Here is a 22661-nt window from a genome sequence, read left to right as displayed (position 1 = left end):
TGGGAGGCTGAGACAGGAGGATCACACAGGTTCGAAGCCAGCCTCCGCTACTTAGTGAGGCTCTCAGCAACTTAGTGAGACCCTGTTTCCAAATAAAGTATAAAATAGGTCTTGGAGTATAACCTAGAGGTAGAAAAGTCCCTGGATTCCACTCCCAATACCCCCCCACACACACACACACAGTTAAGGAGCAATTATTGCAAAGACTCAACATCTAAACATTCTTATTTTTATAAAAACTATTTCAAATAAGTCAAGATTAAATTCAAAATGTTCTTTTTCTCACATATAAGATGAAAAGGTATTACTTACTCCTTTCAATTTATACTAAAATGATGTATAGATTTGAATGTTGTAGAAAACACAATATAAAAATCAATTTTTATAGGTAAAAATCCAATACAGTTTACTATACAGTACATCAATCTGTTGTGGAATTATAATAATTTGACAAATTTGGATACACTAGAAGTATTAACAAATGGATGTTTACCTTTGTGTCATGATTTTGAAGGCATCAGGGAGGTAGCAGTCTGTATTCTCCATCTGAAATGGATCAGCATCACAAATCTTGTCATCTGTCCGCCCGTAGTTAGCGCTCTCAATCATGATGACATCGCTGCCAGGACATCGTAAATCTATAGAATAACCTTCGCAGGACAATTCTCGTCTAACCAACCCAAATGGTAAAGCTGCTCTGCTGAAACCTTAAAATAAAAAGAAGACAGAAAATTAAACATCAACTCATTTGTGAAATAAAATATTTCAATAAGGCATTTTCAAATAATGATGCATGCCTCCAGTCAAGAGATGTCAGAAATTCATGTATTTAACTCTATCTGAAACTTACTATTTTCTTTTATATACCTTCATTTCAACCCATCATCCTTATAAGACATTTCTAAATTTCTCCAACAAAATATTTTCTATATAATCTAGTTTAAACACAAATGTTTCATTTTGGGTAAATCCAAAGCAAAATAAATTTAACTGCTGTTATATAAACAGTAACAAGTTAAACCGGGCATGGTGGGGTACGCTTGTAATCCCAGCACTAGGGAGGCTGAGACTGGAGGATCGTGGTTCGCGGACAGCCTCAGCTACTTATGAGGCCCTCTGCAACTCAGTGAGACCCTGAGTTTCCAGCAGATGGACACTCAATACAATTGCATTGCAGAATCTAATCTAATAAATTTGAAGATGACAAAAGAGCAAAATTCCTTTAAGCTTCAGTTTTGTGACATTAAAAATAAAAATTAAAATCAGGTGTGGTGGCACACATTTGGTTGGGAGGCTGAGACAGGACGACTGCAGTTTGCAGACAACCTCAGCTACTACTTAGTGAGGCCCTTTGCAACTCAGTGAGACCCTGTTTCAAAATAAAGGATAAAAAATAGGGCCAGGGTATAGGTTCAAGGTAGAATGCCCCCGGGTTTCATTCCCAGAACTGCAAGATAGATAGATAGATACATACATACATACATATATATATACATGCATATCTGTGATATTACCCATACAATTATTAAAATAAGGTACATAAGTGATGCTTAAAGTGCTAAATGAATTTATACAGGGTACATTAGGTACAGTGTAGACAGCCACTGTTATGTGTGTTATAAAAAAAGATTATTCATTGGAATAGAAGATTGGAATTTTTTAGCCACTGTTTTCAACCAGGGCTCCTAAACCCAAAATCCCAGTACTTGAGAGGCTGAGCTAGGAGTATCACAGAGTTGAAGCCAACCTCAATAACTTAGGGAGACCTTGTTTCAAATTAAAAAAAAAAAAAAACTGCCACTGGATTCCAATCCTAGTACAGAAGTAGGAGAGGAAGGAGGGAGGGAAGGAGAACAAAGTGTCATAACACAGGACAAAATGTAAAAAACAAAGAAAGTCAAGAATAGTAAATCCTTATGAGAAATATACTCATGCTATACTGGTATTATTATACTTATGGATTAACCTCCATGTCAAAATCTCACATACTGCCCAAGTTTTAAATTTTCAGTTCTCTAGCCTTTCACCACCTATTCCTATTAAAAAAGACAATGCTTTGTTTCCTCTTATCATTTTAATTACTCTGCATGAGATGGTTTATTCCCTATATATTATTTGTAGAAAACCCAGATATTGAGAAGTAAAAGAAACCATTCCAAGTTTTACACTTCTAGCATGAACAGCCAGGTTGAATCCAGGTCAACTTTATGCCAAACCTGTTCTCTGAATCTGTACTAGGCAATACCTCTCACTAATTCCAGGACATCGAGGGTCATTTGGATAAAAATGCATCTTCTTTATATGGTCCAACTAATCCTCCAAATGGATCACTGGGTCACATACTGGAATGATTTATAATACTAGCAATTCTTAAACTTGGCTGAACCCTCAGTTCTACTGGGAAAACTAAAGGTGTAACTGGACGGAAGAGGAAAGAAAGAGCATGTCATCTGGAACATGGAAGTCGTCAAGGAATCATGGCCACCCCAGCTGGTGGGTTTTCAGGAAGCAGGTCTGCGGTGTGATGAGAGCACTGAACATGAAAGATTAAAGGAGGGAATTCAGGAAGCGCTGGGCAAATGGCAGGATGTAAACAGTAAGCAGGATAAACTTCAAAAGACATTCCTTCCCTGATAAGGCGGGCTTGTGGGTACAAGTCACTTTTATCTCTTTCCTGATCTTATATGATACAAATTCACTTAAATTAGTATTATTGTATTTGTTTTAATTGCAAGTATTTGTATGGTTTCAAAAGCTGATACTTCTTTGTGGCAAAAAGCTATGTGAAAATCTAAACAAGTGACATCAAATAAAATTTTAGAGCACAACCTATTTTAAAGGGAGAGGTGATTTGCAATTATAATTCTATAATAAAACAGAATAAATCATATTATTAGAAAATGTGAGGAATATTAGAACATGGTATTAAAAGACTGGCTTGGAGCCATAATTCACAATTCTTACTGTTTTGTCAAAAACAGAGAATTGATTATGAAACTCTGTGATTTTTTAATTGAACCCCTTAATTTTTATTGTTATTGTTAGTTTTCAGGATTATAATTATGGCTCTAAGTAAATTTTCCTCTGCTTTTGAAAGATACGGAGGAATTTACAAAGTTGAGTGTCTTGTTTGATAATACAGAGAGAGGATTTTTAAAGCCTAAGTCACAGTTATCTCAAAAAGTAAAGACAAGGAAAGACCAATATAGCCCAATTAAATGTAGTAGGTTATGATGCAGAATATTCTAGAGAAAACAGACCATGGTACTTGTGCTTCCACTAAAAAGAATTTATGAATTCTTTACCTAGTGCAACAATATCTAATGTTTTAAGTCATAAATGTTATATTTCTCAAATCCCTGCCCTTATCTTTGTTTCCACTGAACCTCATATCTTTACTAATGTGCATATTACCACCACACAGAACCTTGCATGTTCACTTTTAATATATATTTAGCCTTCTACATTGTGATAGGATCTTAGCCATAATCTCAAAACCTAGAATAGCACACGATACATAATTCCAGAAAATGTTATGGAATCAAATCATTTAATTAAACTAGTATTTGCTTAACAATATATAAATCACAATGTGTTTTCCTCTGTAATATGTTTCCTTTGACAGTAAAAATAAAAATGGTAAGAAGTAAAAAAACAAACTAAAATAAAAATGACATTCCCCCCCAAAAAATAACTAAATTCTGTCAATTTATTTGTTTTAATGTATCAGTGAGGTTCATTAGTGTTTCTCACAAGACAGATAGGTTACCTATTCATGGATCTTCCTGCATTTAGAATCTTGTGTTTTCAACTAGAATGTATACAAAGCCACACATGCATTCATATATCTACATATCTATACATATATACATATACACATATACATATATATGAAGGGACAAATAGAGTAGATAATATATAAGCTAATATTTACAGAACAATTACTAAGTGCTGGCCCTGTGCTGTTTTTTCTATGTACCACCTGTTTTAAGTTCATCACACTCCACCCTCAAATTTTGGATTAATTACTGTTACAATACCAAATGTACAGAGCATGAAACTGAGGCACTAAACAGTAGCAAAGTTAGTGACCTCAGTGTTACTACAAGTTAGATTCTACCTTATGAATGGGCTTAGCCTCAAAGCCCATGTTCTTATCAACCAGAGGACAGGCTTTAAAACGTTGTGGCTACTTAAGCCACTATGCTGAAAATATTGCTAGCAAGATTTTAAAATAAGCTTTCCTGTATTCTGCAGTCATTAGGGAATATTAAATTGACAGGATATAACTACTGTGAAGGTTTAAAAACACAGATAACAAAGAAGACTATTTCTGGAAATGTAGAGATATGTGCCATATATCTAAAGAAGGCAAAAAACAAGAGTGTTCAAATATGGCCATATGAAGACCAGTAGAATAGCTCTAGAAGGGGATCAAGAAAGGGAAGAAGTTAGAAGAAGGAGGTACAGGAAAGTAAACAGATCAACTAAAATTAGGTGAAGACAAGAATGTTGTCCCTATGAATCTCACTACTGTATGAAATTATAATGCACCAATAAAAATTTTAAAAAAGGAAAAAAATACATCTATATGGCAAGAACACTGCAAACTGAATACTGAAGCAGGAGGGTCTGAGAGAGGCTTGTGAACTAGAACAAATCAGTTTTATTTCCTGAGTTTTCTTTCTTTTTTTTTTTCCTGAAGACTTAAAATCATAGGGCATGGTGATGCCTGAAACAGGAGGATTCCAAGTTCAAGGTTAACCTCAGCAACTTAGTGAGACCTTGTTTCAAAATAAGAAATAAAATGGGTTTGTGTTGTAGCTCAGAAGTAGAAGGACCCTGGTTTAATCCCTAATAGCTCCCCCCCCCCCTAAAAAAAAAAAAAGAATTAAAATCTTTTCAAAGTCCTGTAAGTCTGCTCTGGTCTATGAGTCTAAATGGGTAAGCTCCTTTTAATCAGGCTCACATGCTATTCTAAGATTTCCACATGATCTACAATTAATAAATTACTTGTTCTTTTTCTTTAACATATAATCATAAGAACATTGTGAATATAGATGTGATTTGACACAATAATGTAGACTGTAAGGTACTGTTGAAATAATTCTCAGAAATGCATGTGGTAAACTAGGTAGGTTCATACAAATCACAGGAAAACATCTTTCTAGAGTAATTCTTTTATTCAAAGACTGATGGGAGAAATTAAATGAAAGTCAATTATGAAAAAGAAAGGTTTACATATTTTTTCAGAAAAAAATGTAAATACTTGTGCTTTTTTTGGCCACTTTAGAATACTTTCCCAAAAACTTCAAGGGGAATGACTGATTCAACCTCTTCTACTAAAATTGGCACTTTAAAAGAAATGTGGAGCCGGGCCTGGTGGTGCATGCTTGTAATCCCCGCGCTTGGGAGGCGGAGACAGGAGGATGGCACAGGTTCGAAGCCAACCCTGTTTCCAAATTAAAAAAAAAAAAAAAAAAATAGGTCTGGGAGTGTAGCCCAGAGAAGGGTTTCCAGGAACCCCAGTACCACCAAAAAAAAAAAAAAGTGTGGAAAGCCTTTAATAAAACTACATATTGCCACTAATTTGGAAAACAATATTTTCACTAAACAAAACTTATGAATAACAAAAAATACTTCTAAAAACATTTATCCCTTAATTTATAGCACATTAATGACCAACAATATCGAGTCAACAGCCAAATCACAAGTTTGGTTGTCATTCTTTAACTGACCTTTCTTCTCTTATATAAAATAATCTTTTACTATTTAAAATTGGCTGTTTTAGAGTACGTGTTTTTAAAATATCATTTATCAAGTCTATACTATTGATCACCAAATATGGGTTTTATCAGAGTCAATTGGTAAATTATTTATTTCGTGGTACTAGGGACTGAAACGAGGTGCATTCTACCTCCCAGCTACATTGCTGAAGAGCCTCCCTAAATTGCTGTGGCTATTCTCAAACCTGTCATCCTTCTGTCTCAGCCTCCCAAGTATTGAGATTACAAGAACACAGATTTTCAGACTCTATTCTAGACCTACTGCATCAGAATCTCTGGGCTGAGATGAAGCTGGGATGTGTTTACAACACTTGTAAAATAACTGAGATGTGCCAAGGATTTCTCTAAGGCCATTTAAAAAAGTTTTTATTTCTCTTTTGAGATTCCATATTTGTTATGTCATTGTCATCATATTTCCTCTTAATTCTCTAATATAGTTTTACTTTAATCTTCATAATAGCTGCTTTGAAATGTTTATCTGCTAAATCCATCATCTGGGTGGCCCACATCAGCAGTAGTTGCGACTGAATGCCCCCCCCTTCCTGGTTATGAGTCAACTTTCCTACTTTTTTTATATCTTGTAAATTTTTGCTGCTGAAAGATCTACATCTTAAATAATATACTGTTACTAAGTTTGGGTACAGATTTCTTTCCTTCTGGAGAAATACTCTGTTGTATACTCTTTAGTGTCTCGAGTGGATCTATAGAATCTGTCTACCTCATTATGTGCACCTAACTATCATCTCTGTTCATTGTTTTGGTTTTTCTTATTTTGTATTATTATTGTTGTTGTTGTTTTTTGGCCTGGCTTCCCAGAGATCATCTCTATCTCTGTATAGCTTAGCGGTAAGCCAAAAACTGGTATAAACCTTGCGCATAAACTATGAACCCATAATAAAATTCCACTCTGCTGATCCGAGTGCTAGAGAGAATATTCAGAACTCAAGCAGTATTGAAGTTGGCTTCAGTTACTTACTTTCTGCAAAGTCCTCTCTCATCTCTTAGTACCCTTGTGTAGTTTCCTAGCTGGTCGAGCATGCAGAGGACTAACAATAGAGCTCAGTGGAGGGCTTGCCTAATACGTGCAAGGCCCTGGGTTGGATGTCCAGTACTAAAATAAATAAATAATAGAATACATGCGTTTTCTTTTTTGTTTCCTAGATGTGCCTAATAGCATTTTCAAAATGGAACTACAACCAAAGGCTAGTGGAGCTTTGGGTTTCCCCATCTGCTTCGTAGTGTTTACTATTTTAAGTGACAATACTGTTGGGCCTTGGTTTCCATCCAAATCAAGTCAGCTGCCCTGGGCAGCAAAACCACCTCTGTGGAGGCAGGCCCTGCCCTGATGAAGCTACCAGAGAGAACCTAACTAAGGAGCAAGAGAAGAGGGGTAGGAGTAGCCTCACATTAGAAAGCTTTAACCTTCATGACTCATATCAGAAGTTCTAGCAGATTTTCAAAAATGCATGCTCTCCATTTGTTGTTTGGCCTCGGTTACCTTCCAGAAATCAAATGATTGTTGTTGGCAATTTTGTCCAATTTTATACTTGTTTCTGGGAGAAAGAAGATTTGCCCCATTTATTCATTACATTATCAAAAGAAGTTGCTCTAAAGACTTTATAAATACTTATGACTAAACATCCTCATGATGACCAGATAGGTTCTATTCTTATCACCATTTTACAAAAAAGGAGACCGAAGCACAGAAAAATTATGTGTTCAAGGATCCATGTTCAGAGAGAATAAAAAAATTAGGGTCTGGAACCCAGCAATTCTGCAACTGGACCCACGTTCTGAAATGGTACTTAAATGCCTCTCCAAGTCATGGTGTCAGTCAGCAGGTTTGGGGACCCTTGTTGCAGAAAACACAGAATTATGCTCTACTGGGTGCTGTCAGTCTTGGAGAAAGAAGAGGAACAGAAAAGTTAACAGTGTGTCAGGTACTCAGTGCAATGGTTCAGCCAACATAATCAGTTGAAGAAACCCATAAATTAAAGCTATTTAACCACACTCCTACTATGATATTTATTCTAAGCAGTATTTTCAAATCCATTTTTATTTCAAAAAAAAAAAGCATCCCAACAAGCAAAGTGTAATACAATCCATCTTGCCATCCTGACAATCGAAGAAAGAACTGGTGGGAGGCCCCGTGAGCAAAAAATCAATACTGCAGCTTTGTGCTGTGCAAATGTGAATGCCGCCAAATAGCAGCGCTTAGAGTAAAATGAACTGTTTTGCTCCATTTCTCCTCTCTGAACAAATGATTCTGAAAAGACAGTTTTTCCCCCCAAGCTATAAAATGTCAAGCAATAACTCTCTGTGCTTTAGGCTAGTGATTGGAATAAATACCTCCCGGCAACAGGTGCAAGGACTTAGGACGGAAATCATTCGCATTCAGGGGATAACTCCTAATAAACAGATGCACTGCTACTGGGTGGGAATTCAAAGGACCAGAATTGGAATTCCATCACTCGAGTTATATCACTTATAAGCCTTCTTTTTTTTTTTTTTTTTTTTTGCAAGATAATATGGTGCTCTGGCAACAAATAGTACACTCTGTTGGACTCCAAGCTCTTGATTAGGAATAATTTTGCTTTACTATCATTATCTCCATTGAATCTGTGATTCATACATTTCTATAAAATGCTATGCTCTGATAACAAGTATTCTTATTATGCTGTAATATAAAAACCTCAACTTTTCTGGTCCTATAAATCTTAATTACTTTGAACTAGACCCTGTCAGGGCTGCTGCTGCTCCTGCTGTCTCAGGAGCCCAGGAAGCACCCTGGCTTCTGATTATCAGGGCTACCATTGGAGTGAGGCTGTGACTCAAAGCTGTGCTGAAACATTAACTCAGGCCAGTCTATTACTAGGACTGAAATATAAAAATCTCCGAACTATTCTTATTTAGATATGTTAATGAGATTTCTTCCTAAGAGGGACATGAGTATTAACAGAAAATCTCAAAGAAAAATTAATCTCAACTTTCATTTATCTCTGCATTCACGGAATCATCGAAAATCAATTTTAAAATTCAAGGATGTATTATAAACTTCTTATACCAAAGGTCAGTGAGTTAAAACCCAATCTCATGTAAGTTTGTAGAGGTCACTCTGTTGTTTTTAGTTTAATTAGTTCCATTTTATTTCAGAAATAGCTTAATAAATTGAACCCTAAAATAATAACTTTTTGTGGTCATGAACACATGATTCTTTTGATGTCTGTGCTATATGATCAACTATGACAGGTGAAGAGGAAAAAAAATTCACCTAAGACCTGTTCACATGCTAATAAAGAAAATATAAAAATTTAGTCATTTTCCAGTATAAGCACACTGGTCTAATAAATGTAATATTTGTAAGTTAATTTGGTTAATATGAAACACCAAACAAATGTGCACAAAAAATATAAAATATTTGAAAAAGAAAGTGGCCAATTTTAAAATCATACAACTAAAAAAAAAATAATAATCCTCAGCATAAGTGATATGCCTTAGCTTTTCATGTCATTTTTGTTTAGAAGTTATTTCTTTTAGATAAATTCAACTAAATTGGATGATTTACATTCTGAAGCAGTTCCAAAAAATGAGAAAAATATTTAGTTTAAACATTTATTTTATTTAGCAAAATCAATAGTAAAAACAAAATAAAATTAAATGTTTTATTAAGTAAAATCAATTTAAATTGAAAATGCTACGATTCTCATTGGAAACACATAAAAATACCTAACAAATAAATGCATAATAAAAAATTAATACAAAAATTCAATTATACAAAGTACCAAAAAAAAAAAGCTTTAACTTTGACATTTGCTAAGAGTCATAACCTTCTGGATGCTCTAGAGTAAAAATGTACTTTCCAAATGCCATCAGCTGTTATGTTTAAATATTACTACTTCTGAAAAGCTTCTCAATGTTTTAGGAGGAAAGTATATATTATGAGTCCTTCAAAACATTTGGGATTAAATTCCTTACTAGAAAAAAATTGATCTGCTTCATTTAAAAAAAAAAATTCTAAATTAACCACTACTGAGTAATAACTCACAAATGTCATTTAAACACAGCAATTTGTTATAAAAACACGACCTGTTATTTTTTATTTTTCATATTTGTTTTGTTTGTTTATTTTGGAGGGGCATTCTACCTCCAAGATACACCCCTAGCCCTATTTTTTATTCTTTATTTTGAAACAGGGTCTCATTAAGTTGTGGAGGGCCTAGAGTAGCTGAGGCTAACTTTGAACCTGCAATCCTCCTGTCCCAACCTCCAAGTCCTGGGATTACAAGCATGCACCACCACACCTGGCTAGTATACAACTTTAAAGGGAAAATTTGATACGCATGTCTAGTAAAAACAATATATGCCACAAGAGATGCTTTGAATTGTCTATTTATAGCTATAGCTTATCCGAAGTTCATCAATGTAAAATATTTTGTCCAACCCACTTTTTAAAAAATTTAATACATTTAATGTGAAACTTCAATACTATCCAACTGCTCCTTCACACAGAATGTTTGAAGGCAACAATTAATGAGCCTTCATAATCTAAAGGAAGACCTCCCTAAAAACGGGAAAAGGACAACTTGGCCTCAGGTTTGGTTCATTTGTTTCTCCCAATAAGTACTGAACACCTCCTATGTGCCTAGTACTCTTCTAGACACTAGGAATATAAAGTAAACAAAAAAATGGTAATGACCCTATATGCAGCTAACATGGGAGACAGCACCTCCCTGAGAAAAGGCAGCCTTTCTATCTGATTCAACATGACGGTGCCCAAACCTAGTAGAGGCCAGTTCTTTATAAGAGGACACAAAATAAAGATATGCTAAATAAATGCTTGTATGAATGAATTAGTAAAGGAGCAATTATGTACTCCTCTTACAGAGCACGTAACACTCTGTTTCTGTACTTGATATTTCTTCACATTCTAGACTGTGAGCTTTGCCACAGAAAGTAAATAAATCCTATACATTTTTGTATCCTGGATTTCCAACACAGTGCCTGAAATATAGTAGGCACTCACACTCCACTCTAATTCATGTTTTATCTTATACTTTAATTCCTATATTCAAAGGATAGCAAAAGATACATAAGAACATAAATGTTATCATTTTGAGTGGGGAATAGCCCATTTTCATCTTTTTTATTAAAGTTTTGAGTGTTTACATTTAAGGCAAGTATATTATCAGAAATGTTTTCTAAAATATCCAGATGTGAAGAGATTAAGAATATAAACATGACAACGAGGATATCTTCACCGGAGCCCACTAAGCAGTGGGATTCTAATGAGAAAACGTGCCCATGGTGGGCCACCGGATAGAATTCGAAATCAGAATTTAGTTTGTTTGATCAGAGTTGTGGTCAAACAAACAAAAATCAACTAATACCTTTAATCTCTTTTTATCCCCACAGAAATAACATTATTAACAACAACAACTAGTACTACTACCACTTACCACCACTACTACTACTACTACTACTACTACTACTACTATCATCATTAGGTGTTCTACATTTAAGCCACAACCCAGCCCCATATTTATTTTGAAACAGTCGCTGAGGGTCTTCCTGAGATTCCGGGCTGATGATAACTCCTATCACCGCCTCCTAAATACTGGGATTACAGGCATGTGCTACCACTCCCAGCTACAATTATTATTTTCTATAATTAGTTAAAACCAGCTTAGAAGTTATAACCAGAAATGCAATTTCTCAGGTCATTCACATGGTATCTAAAGTAATTCTGTATAATTTTCACTGTAAACAAAGGAACTAGAGAATCGTTGCAGGATAACCAAACAATCATCGTGTCAAGTATGACCATTTCTTTCCACCTCTACGTTAATTGTTCAATATAATTTTGTATTTTATCCTTTCGTTGGCTAACCTTTTAGTATCAGAAACTTCAAAAACGCCCCCACTCAGCCTCAGAATACTATTTATTCTTAAAAGCAATTAAATAGGCAAAAATACAGAAATGTGAGATTTGTCCCCCTATCCGGTGACTCCGTCAAGCCATGCTGGCTCAATACCTGTCACTGCAGTAGAGTGATGAATACAACTATTTAGAATGGAGACTTTGTTAAAGTATTTCCCAGACAGTCTCCCATCAAAGAGAGTTTTTTGTTTTGTTTTTGTTTTGTTTTCTTTTTCGTTCTTTTATTTTTTTGTTTTTGTTTGTGGGTTTGTTTGTTTGTTTGTTTGTTTGTTTGTTTTTGAAGTACTGGGGATGGAATTCAGGGCCACTCTACCTCCAAGTGACACTCCCAGTCCTATTTTTTATCCTTTACTTTGAAACAGGGTCTCACTGAGTTGCAAAGGGTCTTATTAAGTAACTGAGGCTGTCCTTGAACCATGTTCCTCCTGTCTCAGCCTCCCAAATGCAGGGATTACAAGAGTACACCACCACACCCGGCTGAGAGTCAAAATTTAAATTCAAGTCTTTGTGTTAATATGGTGATGTATTTAAACATAATAACTTCAAAAAGTAGCAAAAAAAAAAACCCACACACAGTAAAGTACTAAACAAAATTTCATTTTTAAAGAGCTAAATGTAAACTGAATTGGAAGAGGGACAACAGTGTATATGAACCTAAGATTTCTGTATCAATGAACTCTTATTAGACAACAACAGACTCTAAAGCTGTGAAGCAGTCACCTCTGAAACGACAGGCTTCATCATTAAAGGTGTCTACATGGGGGCCAATTAATAGCAACTCCAGAACATTTGAGTTAACAACATTGAAACTGCACTGAAACCACCCACTCTTTTCTCTGGATCCCAAACAGGAATCCAAAGGTAATCACATTAAGACACTGCTGACTCACAAGTGTGCCACGGGAGAGAAGCTCCCGGCCCACATAACGCAGCCTGAAACCAGTCTCCACTCTTGACTTATCACAAACTGTGAGACGCATTAACTATTCCATCATTCCTCAAGTGTCAATCATTTGACTTTTCTTCTTACATAGTTTTAAAAAGGCACTATTTTCCCTAAAACCTCAAAATGACTATCAAGTTAGAACATTTTTTTCTTTTAAATTGAACACACTAATATGATTATAGATGATTGAATGTTTTTTTTCTGCCAAGGGTTAGAATACATTTTCCAACAGGATTTTTTTTGGGGGGGGGGGGGGGCACATACTCAAATACTTTCCCACCTCAAAAAAATAACTTATAAGAACAAAGTTGACTTTTTCAATTTAACCTTCTAAACAATACTTAGAAATGGATTCTAGATTATGCAACCTACATTAAGTTCTTAAAATATGGGCTGTTACTACCGACACATACAGGCTCTATAAATGAAGGCTATTTTCATCCCATAAACAGATATAGAGATAAATTTCTAAGATATATAGAACTTGTGGGAACAACTAATCAAGCAAGTAATACGACGTACAAAAACAAGCAAAAAATACTATAGTGAACGTTGAAACTACTATACTGTTACTTTTCTCAACAAATGCTCCTGGACCAATTCAAAATTGTAAAATGCCATAGTAAGTGAAACCAAATGCAGTAGTAAGCCCACTTTGTGAGCCTCCACTCCAAATAATAAAAAAAGAAAAAAAGTACCATTTATTTATTGCTCATTCATTCATTCATTCACTTATTCTTGGAGTATTTGCATCCTTGGCACATTCAAATTTCTCTTTTAGATTTTTTTTGTAACAAGCCAAACTAATAATAGTCCTGCTAGAAGCAACTCAAACATTTTCACAAATGGCACAAAGCTCACCCAGTGGTACACATCCTATCTGAGGGAAACAGATGACTTCTAGAGCCCCCTACTAACTATGACAGGATGAGTGGAGACAGAAACCAAGTCCAAAACAGTATGCAGGTTATGAAATCATTTCTTAAAAGACAATGTTAACAACGTTGTCAAGGTTAGTCGGGGTGTTATCATCTTTGTGTTTTGCTGCTGAGATCTGCTCAATTTTTAATGACATGATAAAGTTTTAAAGAACACACTTAAATCTCAAATCTCTGTCACTACAACATTCAGAGAAGGAGGGAGGGAGAAAAATTTAATCTGACATTGCAAAGTTACAAAATGTTACCTTAAAAAAGAAATACTACTAGTTTTCAATAGAGAGTTAATATTATATCCTTTCTTGTATTTAACTGTCATGCTGAATATCAAGGGAACTAGAAAACAGCATGGTAGCAGATCCAATGTACAGGCCCTGCCCCTACACACTAAGGCCCACTGTCATCTTTCATACCCACTCCCACAGGTACCAAGAGTGCGCAGGCCACAGAGCATTTCCAACTTCTAGATCCAAAAATTCTAACAAATTACAAGGAGTTACAGGGGATAAAAGGTTCATGGGAACCAGGTTTAAGTCAGTGTTGCCACACCCGGGTATACTATTCTAAGGCCCCTTGCCAATGTTTACTTCATTGACAACTTCAATATTTTCTTTTTTCTTTTTTGTTTTGTGGTACCGGGGATGGAACCCAGGAGCATTCTATCTCTGAGCTACACGCCCCAGTCCTATTTTTATTCTTTATTTTGAAACAGGGTCTCACTATGTTACAGAGAGCCTCACTAGGTAGCTGAGGCTGGCCGCAAACCAGATCTTCCTGTCTCAGCCTTCCATGCAGGGATTAGAAGCATTCGAGGGCCGGGCATGGTGGTTCATGCTTGTAATCCCCGTACATGAGAGGCAGAGACAGAAGGATTGCGCAGGTTTCAAAGCCAGCCTTGCTGGCTTAAGAGACCCTGTTTCCAAAGAAAATATAAAATAGGTCTGGGAGTGTAGCCCAGAGGTAGAAGGGTCCATCCCCACTGCCACCAAAAAAAAAGAAAAAAAGTTGTCTTCTGAGGAGAAGGACTAGAAGAAAAGCTCGCTAAATCATAAAATTAGTCATATTCTTATAAAAAAATGAGAGTAAGTTTAGGTGAAACTGATTTAAAATGACAACAGGCATGTTTTAGAAAATAAGTTTACCAAATCTGTTCAGCACCATGACTAAGAAGGATACAGGAGCAAGAACCAATCTTACTCATGATAGTATCCACTGTGCAAATCTATTTCCATGACTAGCACACAGGAGACAACAGTGAGGGTAGAATAGAACCTGGGTAATAAAAAACGAAGAGAGAGCTTTAAATTTCAGTTCTGCCATTTACTGAATCGGCAAAAATGTAAATAAGTTTCTTTACAAATGAAATAGACTTTCCTTGTAAAATTGTTGTACATTAATATTATATCTAACACTAAAATATTTACTCAAATATTCTATAATTTGACACAATATTTTCTATCAGGTACCCACACACTATATTCTAAAGAAGGGTTTGACCACTGGCCCAGGGCAAAAAAGAGCTTTTGTCATTTTAATGTGTTTATCATTTTAATGTGTTTATTATTAAAATAATATATTTTATAATACATGAAAATTATATGAAATACAAATTTTAGTGTTCAATAATAAAATTTTAATCTTGTCAAAATTTGGAGATATTCATTTCTCTTATATAAAAGTCTACATAGCATATTCAGTTATACTTTTGATATATATATAAAGTCTAAAATATTTACTATCTCATTTTTGGAAAATATTTGGCAACTATGACTCCAAAAATAAGTGAATTTACTATAGTTTCCTCCTCTCAATGGGTGCTTTGATGCCGAGCAGAAACAGATTAAAGATGGTGTTACATGATTCTGATGGTTTAATCACTGAACTAATTAAATAAGAAGGATGAAATCATTAGAATAAGTTCTCTGCTTACCAAAACACTAAAAGAGAATGTAATATGGAGGGCAGAGAGATGACTGGGTGGATAATTGCATTTTAAAAAATTTCTCCTTAAATATTTCTTCCTCCTAACATATTAACTTAATGCTCTATACAGATGTTACTGTAGTGTTCAATTCTAAAATAAGTATTCATTTCACAGTAAAAAACAAAACAAAAACATACCTGGAAAAGGAGTTTTCTAACCTGGCTTAGAATCCTTGCTGTGTCCCTGAAAGAACTGGGTGACTTAAGACAAATCACTTCCAAGATCAGTATCTCCATGTCTTTATTTGAAAATTAAGGCATGGTACTGAATTAATTCATGGTGGCTTAACAAAAATTGACCAGTGTAAAAATTTATTTTAATCTAAAATACCTGATAATCAAATAGAAACTGTAATTCATCAGAAATTAAGACAAAGCAACACTGAAGTTTTAACACTGAAAAGAACTTTACCAAGTACACTTACTATGTTCCCTTAAGGTTCTAAGTTCTAAGGATAATCCTATAATGGCAACAAGAAAATATAGGTAAATTTCAAAACAGTAATAAATTCCTATTCATAAAATAAAAGCCACCCCCCCCCAAAAAAAAAACAACTGATCTGTCTCGAACTGCAATTTACATTGAAAAATACCAAAGAAAAGCTAGGCCCTAAAAAGTGAATCAAGATGTCTAAGCACATAATACAAGGTTAAAATATGGTGCATAAAAAGTGCTTACAAAGCAAGAATATCAATTTTTAAAGCAGAGAAAGAAAAACAAGTCTGGGTTTACAGCTCAGAGGTAGAACACTTGCCTAGGATACAGAGGTTCTACATCTGACCTTGTCATATCAATGAATATAAACAGAAAAGAACAGGAAAATGATGCAAATATCAATTGCATAAAAACATAAAATACTCAGTTCAATTGATAAGAACAAGAATATATAAAAAATTAAACTTGATGTTATCTTCTATCAAATTACCAAAAGTTTGTTTTGAGTTTTGTTAACAGGCAGTTTATGAGCTGGTACAATGTTTCTGTGAAGAACCTTACCAAATTCCATTTATATATTCTGAAAGCAATCTAAAAATTTGGCAAACCTTGGACAAAAGGTTTTAATGAAAAATCTGAAACAAAATACAAATTGCCCAAAATAACATGTTTTAAAAGTACACTGATAAGAATGGATAGTGATGCACCCCTAAAAAAATACTATAATAAACATGAATATTATAGGTAATATTGTAACATTTAGTGATTTAAGAATGGGTTTTCAGATAAGTAGACAAAAGACTTTTAGCTCTATTTCTATAGAGATATGCATAGAAGAGAATAAATAGCCATAGGAAATAGGGACCCACTTTGCCGGACAGTGACCCATTCATTTAAACCATGGGGCTCAGCAATCAGGGAGCTGATGAAAACTGGCTGTCAACCCTGAGGTACCAGAACTGGAGTTAAATGAGTTAAAGTGGGTAGATGAACTAAGCCCAGGAAGATAAAGGAGAATCTGCCCCCCATTATAGAAATAACTTGAACTTAGCCAATCTTTTATCCTGAGAATTGAAGTGAAAAGACCAAAGTTTCTTTAACCTTCCTGGTTTGGAGCTATCAGACTCTGCTTTGCCAGATCCCTGTGTGGACAGGCAGGCCCTTGTGGCTTTTCCAAATACTACATATATCCTACACCCTTATCAAAGTTCCCTTTTATATCTGGGACACATTTCCCCTGAGTGACCTGTGCCTAAACACATCTATACAATTAAGAAAGACATATTTTGCTCAAGCAAAGTATCCCCAAAGGTCGTATGAGTTTTCCCTAATCCCTACCTCTGCGGGCTCATTACTTACTTCCTCGGGGTTTGTTCTAAATTTTCTCCAACTTAGTCCAGGTTTCTTCCCAGTACCTAACTAACATGGCTAGCGCTCTGATGTTATGTTAACCTCTATATAATGAAAGGTGAACTGTTTCTTCTGGAAATAAATTATTTATATAGAAGAGATAAACAAATGCTAACTGAGGTGCCAGAGTATTATTGTAGAAAATCCAGTAACATATTTATTACATATAATTTATTTAAGTGACAAGTTAACCTCTTTATACTACAGAATCGAGTCTTAATCTGTTCACTATTGAAAATCTGGTGTGAGCAGTCCTGCCTCTGTAACTTTCTCCGCACCATTTCCTCTAGTTGGAATTCCATCGTACATTCCATTCCTGCTCGGCTTTTAGAGGTCCCTCTCTTGAAAGAGCTCCCTCCTGAAGTCTTCCTTGATGGTATAAAACTAGCAAAGGTAATTCAGAGATAGGGAAATAAACTTTGCAGTTAAACAAATAATGTGCAGAAGAATCCCATCCCTTCCCCTGCCATCAAATAAACATGTTAGCATTTCAAAGAGAAATAATGCATTGCCCAAGAAGAGCATTAAAAGTCAGGGAACTAAGGAGACCCACATTCACAACCCCGTGCACCAAGGCTTCCTGAAAAGGCAGGGTAGAGTCAGCACATCCTCACTCCTCAGGATGCTCAACAACACAGAGAAAGAACTACTGCTGCCCTTTCGTCAAATGCTCCCTCCGTCTCCCCATGGCACGCACTTACCAATTCCACGGTCCGCTTTCCTCTGAAAAAGTATTCCAAAAGCCTGACAACTAAATTAAACTTGTAGGAAAGTATCTGCTGATGGTTCACAGGCTGGCAAATCTGCTAGCTGCCTTTTATATATTTTAAAACATTGCTGTCTGCTGTACATATGCCTTCAAAATCTTAGTCTTCTGCAACAAGAGGTTTTATTTCTAAAAACTTATTAATCATATGCTGTACAGTGTCTGTAGAAACCATCTGGATTTGAACTGAGCTCCTGTTTACTAGCTGAATAATTTTTCTTAGAGACCAAATTGTGTACTTTGGTTTCCCTTATCTGTAAAATAAGAATGATTAATAATAATAATAATAATAATAATAATAATATTATTATTATTATTATTATGTCCTATATCCCATTGGGTTTTGTGAAGATTAAATAAGTTATGTGTAAAGTACTTAAAAGGTGCTTGAAAGTACTTAAAAAGGTTACATGTAAAGTATTTAGGAAAGCACTGCTAATGCTTGGTTTGGCGTGTGGACTTTTACACGGCTGATGTGACACCAAGCCATTCCAGATTCATTAGAGCCGTTGATAAAAGTTCTGGATTCCATCTCCAGCCAGCCAAGGAAACAGTCTAACTGGTAAATTACATAACAGATATAATTGAATAACTCATTATATATAAATAATATACAGATTGTGAAATCATAATTATAGGTAATTAGAAGGAAGTGAATCTCTGTTATCCCCATCTCAAGAAACACAGAGCACTGGAAGCTAGGTCAGAAACTGAGAACATCTGTTGCAAGGCTCTACAGACTCTAGACAGTGCCTATCACCTCAGGTAACTCTCACAATAACCCTGAAAAAAGTCCACAAAGTCCTGGCTGTTTGGTTGGTAAATATTCCTTTGTGAGACTCGAACAAGTAAGGTTCTCTGATTACAAACCCAAACTATGTCACCTGTCATCATTCCAAAAACATATCCATGGTAATTCCCTGCACTTACTATATGTCTTCAAAGTTGCCTATTTGTGTATTTGTCCATCCATCTTTTTTTTTTTCCCCCAGTACTGGGTTGGAACCCAGGGGTATTCTACCTCCAAGCGACACCCCCAACCCTATGTTTTATTCTTTATTTTGAAACAGGGTCTCAGTGAGTTGCAAAAGGCCTCACTAAGTAGCTGAGGCTGTCCATGAACCACAATCCTCCTGTCTCAGCCTCTCAAATGCTGGGATTACAAATGTGCATCACCATGCCCAGCTGTGTGTTTCTTCTTGACTGTAGCAACAGATATTTATTCATGTTTTCGTCCCAAGCATCAAGTACAGTGAGTGTCTGATCCTGACCAGCATTCAGTATATATGTGCTATTAATTTTAGAACTCAGAAGGCTAAAGAGAATTTTACCCAGAGTCACAAAAGAAATCTGAAAAACTGGCTTTACTATTCCTCTCACTCTATCATAGACTCTTGCATTAAATACATTAAATGAATTCCAGGAGTGATCACGCATGCTTGTAATCTCAGTACTTGGAAGGCTGGGAGAGGGGAATGGCAGGTTTGAGGCCAGCCTCAGCAACTTAGTGAACTCTGTTTCAAAATAAAGAATAAAAAATAGGGCTGGGGATTTAGCTCAGAGCTAGAGTGCCCCTGGGTTCAATCCCTATTACCACAATAAATAAAAGAAATAAACTAACTAAACACACATTAAATAGATACAATGATTATTTTAATAGACTTTTAAATTATTTGTACATACAGGCTAGCTCTCTTACATAACAGCACTTTTTGGATTACATAGGTGGAGATTGATTTGGAAATCAAATAGGCAAAAATTTCAAAGTGATCTAAAAGCTAGCAACAAACATTTTAATGATAAAAACATCATTACAGTATTGTAACAGTATTACAATCTTTTAGGCAGCTGTCAGCCTTTCTTAACCCATGTCAAGATCATAAAAGACTATAAAATATTTGTAGGATTCAAAGGAAATAGAGTAAAAGGTTCTATGTCTTGGTCTATTGTTTTTGTTACCTTTTCTTTCAGTATGATTAGCACAGTCTCTTTTTTGAGTAATTATCTAACTAAAATCCTATCTCATTATTTTTGAGAAAATGTGCTTGACTATACATTACTTCGTAATAAATATATTATAGTTCTATGTGTGTATGCCCTCTGTGGAAAACTAGAAGACAAGAAATCTTTCTACATAGTAAGCCATAGACAGTTTCTTAACCCATGTAGAGCTATAAAGTAACTAACAATGTGTTTCCTAGAGATGAAAAAGAATGGTGAGAGTGTGTGTGTGTGTGTGTGTGTGTGTGTGTGTGACTGTGTGTGACTGTGTGTGTATGTGTAAGCGTGACAAGAGTCTTACTACTTGCTGAAGCTGTCCTTGAACCTGCAATCCTGTCTCAGTCTCCTAAGTACTGGGATTACATGTGTGTGCCACCACACTCAGCTTGCTTTTCTTTTTTATTTTTCTTCCTTTTTTATTTTAATAGAAATGAAATGGGCCTCTGTAAACCCCTACTTCACTGCAACGTTCTTGAATCAAAATAGATCAGGATATCCACTATTTCTTAATAGCCTTACAAATTTTTCAAATTCATTAGATGTATTAAATACTATATGATATACAAAAGTGGGAGGGTTTTGTTTGGTTTATTTATTTTTAATAGCACATCTGGTTAAAAATGGGAGATATTATAGCATCAAAATTCTTGTATCTAAGCTGCGTGTGGTGGTGCATGCTTGTAATCCCAGCTTTTGGGAGGCTGAGACCAGAAGATTGGACAGCCTCAGCTAACTAATAAGGCCTTTTGTAACTCAGTGAGACCTTGTTTCAAAATAAAGAATACAAAATAGGGCTGGGGGTGTAGTTCAGAGGTAAAATGGCCCTGGGTTCCACCCCCCAGTACTGCAAAAAATATATATATATATAAAATAAAAAATCTTGTATCTATTATATTCACAGTTAGAATTCCCTAACAAAATAGCTACCTAATAAACTTAAGTTAAAAATCCAACAATAAATTATCAAATGTCCCCATATTGTTAGATCAAATTTTAAATTTAATTCCTTGAAATAACTCCAGCTACAGCCTTTTAAACTTAATTTCTTATCATGGCCCTAGTTTTGCTGGCTAATACAGTTTTTAACTCACTTCATTGTCAAGACAATTACTGAATAATCATGTTCTAAGCAAAGCACAGTGTACTGGAATAAATTCTGCAATTTCTACTGTAAGCAGAGCAATCTTAAAAGTGGTCGTACATCAAGTATGAGAGATGGATGTATGGAACCTAAGATGAATACAAGACAGAAAACCACATTTATCAGGGGATGTCAGGAAAGGCCATGATTTAAATTCCCCATTATCAGCTGGGTGCACACCTGTAGTCCTAGTACTTGGGAGGTTGAGCCAGGAGGATCACAGGCTCAAGGACAGCCTCAGCAAGTAGTGAGACTCATCAACTTAGCGAGACCATTTCAAATTAAAAATAAAATAGGGCCTTGTGGGGAGGGGGGGGACTCAGAGGCAGAAAGCCTCTCAGTTCAATCCCCAGTATCAAAATAAATAAATAAATAAAAATAAAATAAATTCCCAATGATCAGTAATATAGATACTGAAAAATAAGGTTCCGACCAGAATGAAAAAAAATCATATCAAGGTCATTTTCTAACTTTTTATGATTATTTAACACTGAGAATTTTCACTAAGTTATGAAAAAAACTATAATATATGGAATGTCTAAGTCGAAACCATCCAGTCAAAACACTTTTCTTATTTATACTTTTGTTCCTTCAGTGAGGCAAATGCAATACACTAATCTCACTTCAATCATTGGATATTTCATATACATTTGGGTATTTTATAAAAGTACTAAAAGTGGTTCCAATGATCTCCAAAGTACTAAAATTAAATAATGCACTCTGCAATTCAATGAAAGTCAGTGTGCTATATAAGTATCGTCAAACATTTTGTTTTACTCTACTGTTTTTCCAAAGAGCCATTCTGACTTACTGTCACCTTTCGTGTGTGGCCCTTCTGAAATTCCTTTTAACTCATCCTTACCTGAAATTCCTTTTAACTCATTCTTACCATACCTGGAGTTTTTCTCTACTTCAGTTCAACCACCACAGGACCACTAGTATCTTGATGAAAGCAGATCTGTGCCTCCCAGGTCTGTGGGACTTGGCAGTTCTCCCTGATCTTTAAGATAAACTCCAAGTGCCTAACTATGGCCTGCAAGGCTACACTGACTTCCTGGTCGCATTCAAAGGATCCAGCTCACTCCCTTTTTTTTTTTTTTTTCCCTAAACCAAATGAAAAAAATAAAATTATTTTCATCTTTCAAGAATATAATGCCATAATGTATTTTCTGAATCTCACAATCAGATCTAATCACTTGCTTTCTGTGCCCTCAAAGCTTTTAAATTGTGAAATCACCACACTTAGCAATTACGAATAATTTATATAGGTACTAGTCTCTCAGAATATCAAGTCTTGTAATATTTTATCCCAAAGA

General features: G+C 35.3%; 1 protein-coding gene across 23 annotated transcripts in view; it reads right to left on the bottom strand.

Annotated features, from left to right (window-relative positions):
* Positions 1-22661, bottom strand: part of ADGRL2 (adhesion G protein-coupled receptor L2) — a gene marked incomplete at both ends in the record, with an annotated part of 154781 nt that overhangs the window by 86498 nt on the left and 45622 nt on the right. For all 23 annotated transcript variants that reach the window (XM_080690905.1, XM_080690921.1, XM_080690922.1 and 20 more), the window contains one exon: positions 494-707. In XM_080690905.1, coding sequence (XP_080547031.1) covers positions 494-707 — 214 coding nt within the window. The remainder of the gene's footprint in view (positions 1-493; positions 708-22661) is intronic.

The sequence above is a fragment of the Muscardinus avellanarius genome (assembly GCF_963383645.1).
Source record: "Muscardinus avellanarius genome assembly, chromosome: 3".
Taxonomy (NCBI): Eukaryota; Metazoa; Chordata; class Mammalia; order Rodentia; family Gliridae; genus Muscardinus; species Muscardinus avellanarius.
The sequence above is the reverse complement of the archived record's forward strand: the minus strand, read 5'-3'. Positions and strand labels throughout refer to the sequence as shown.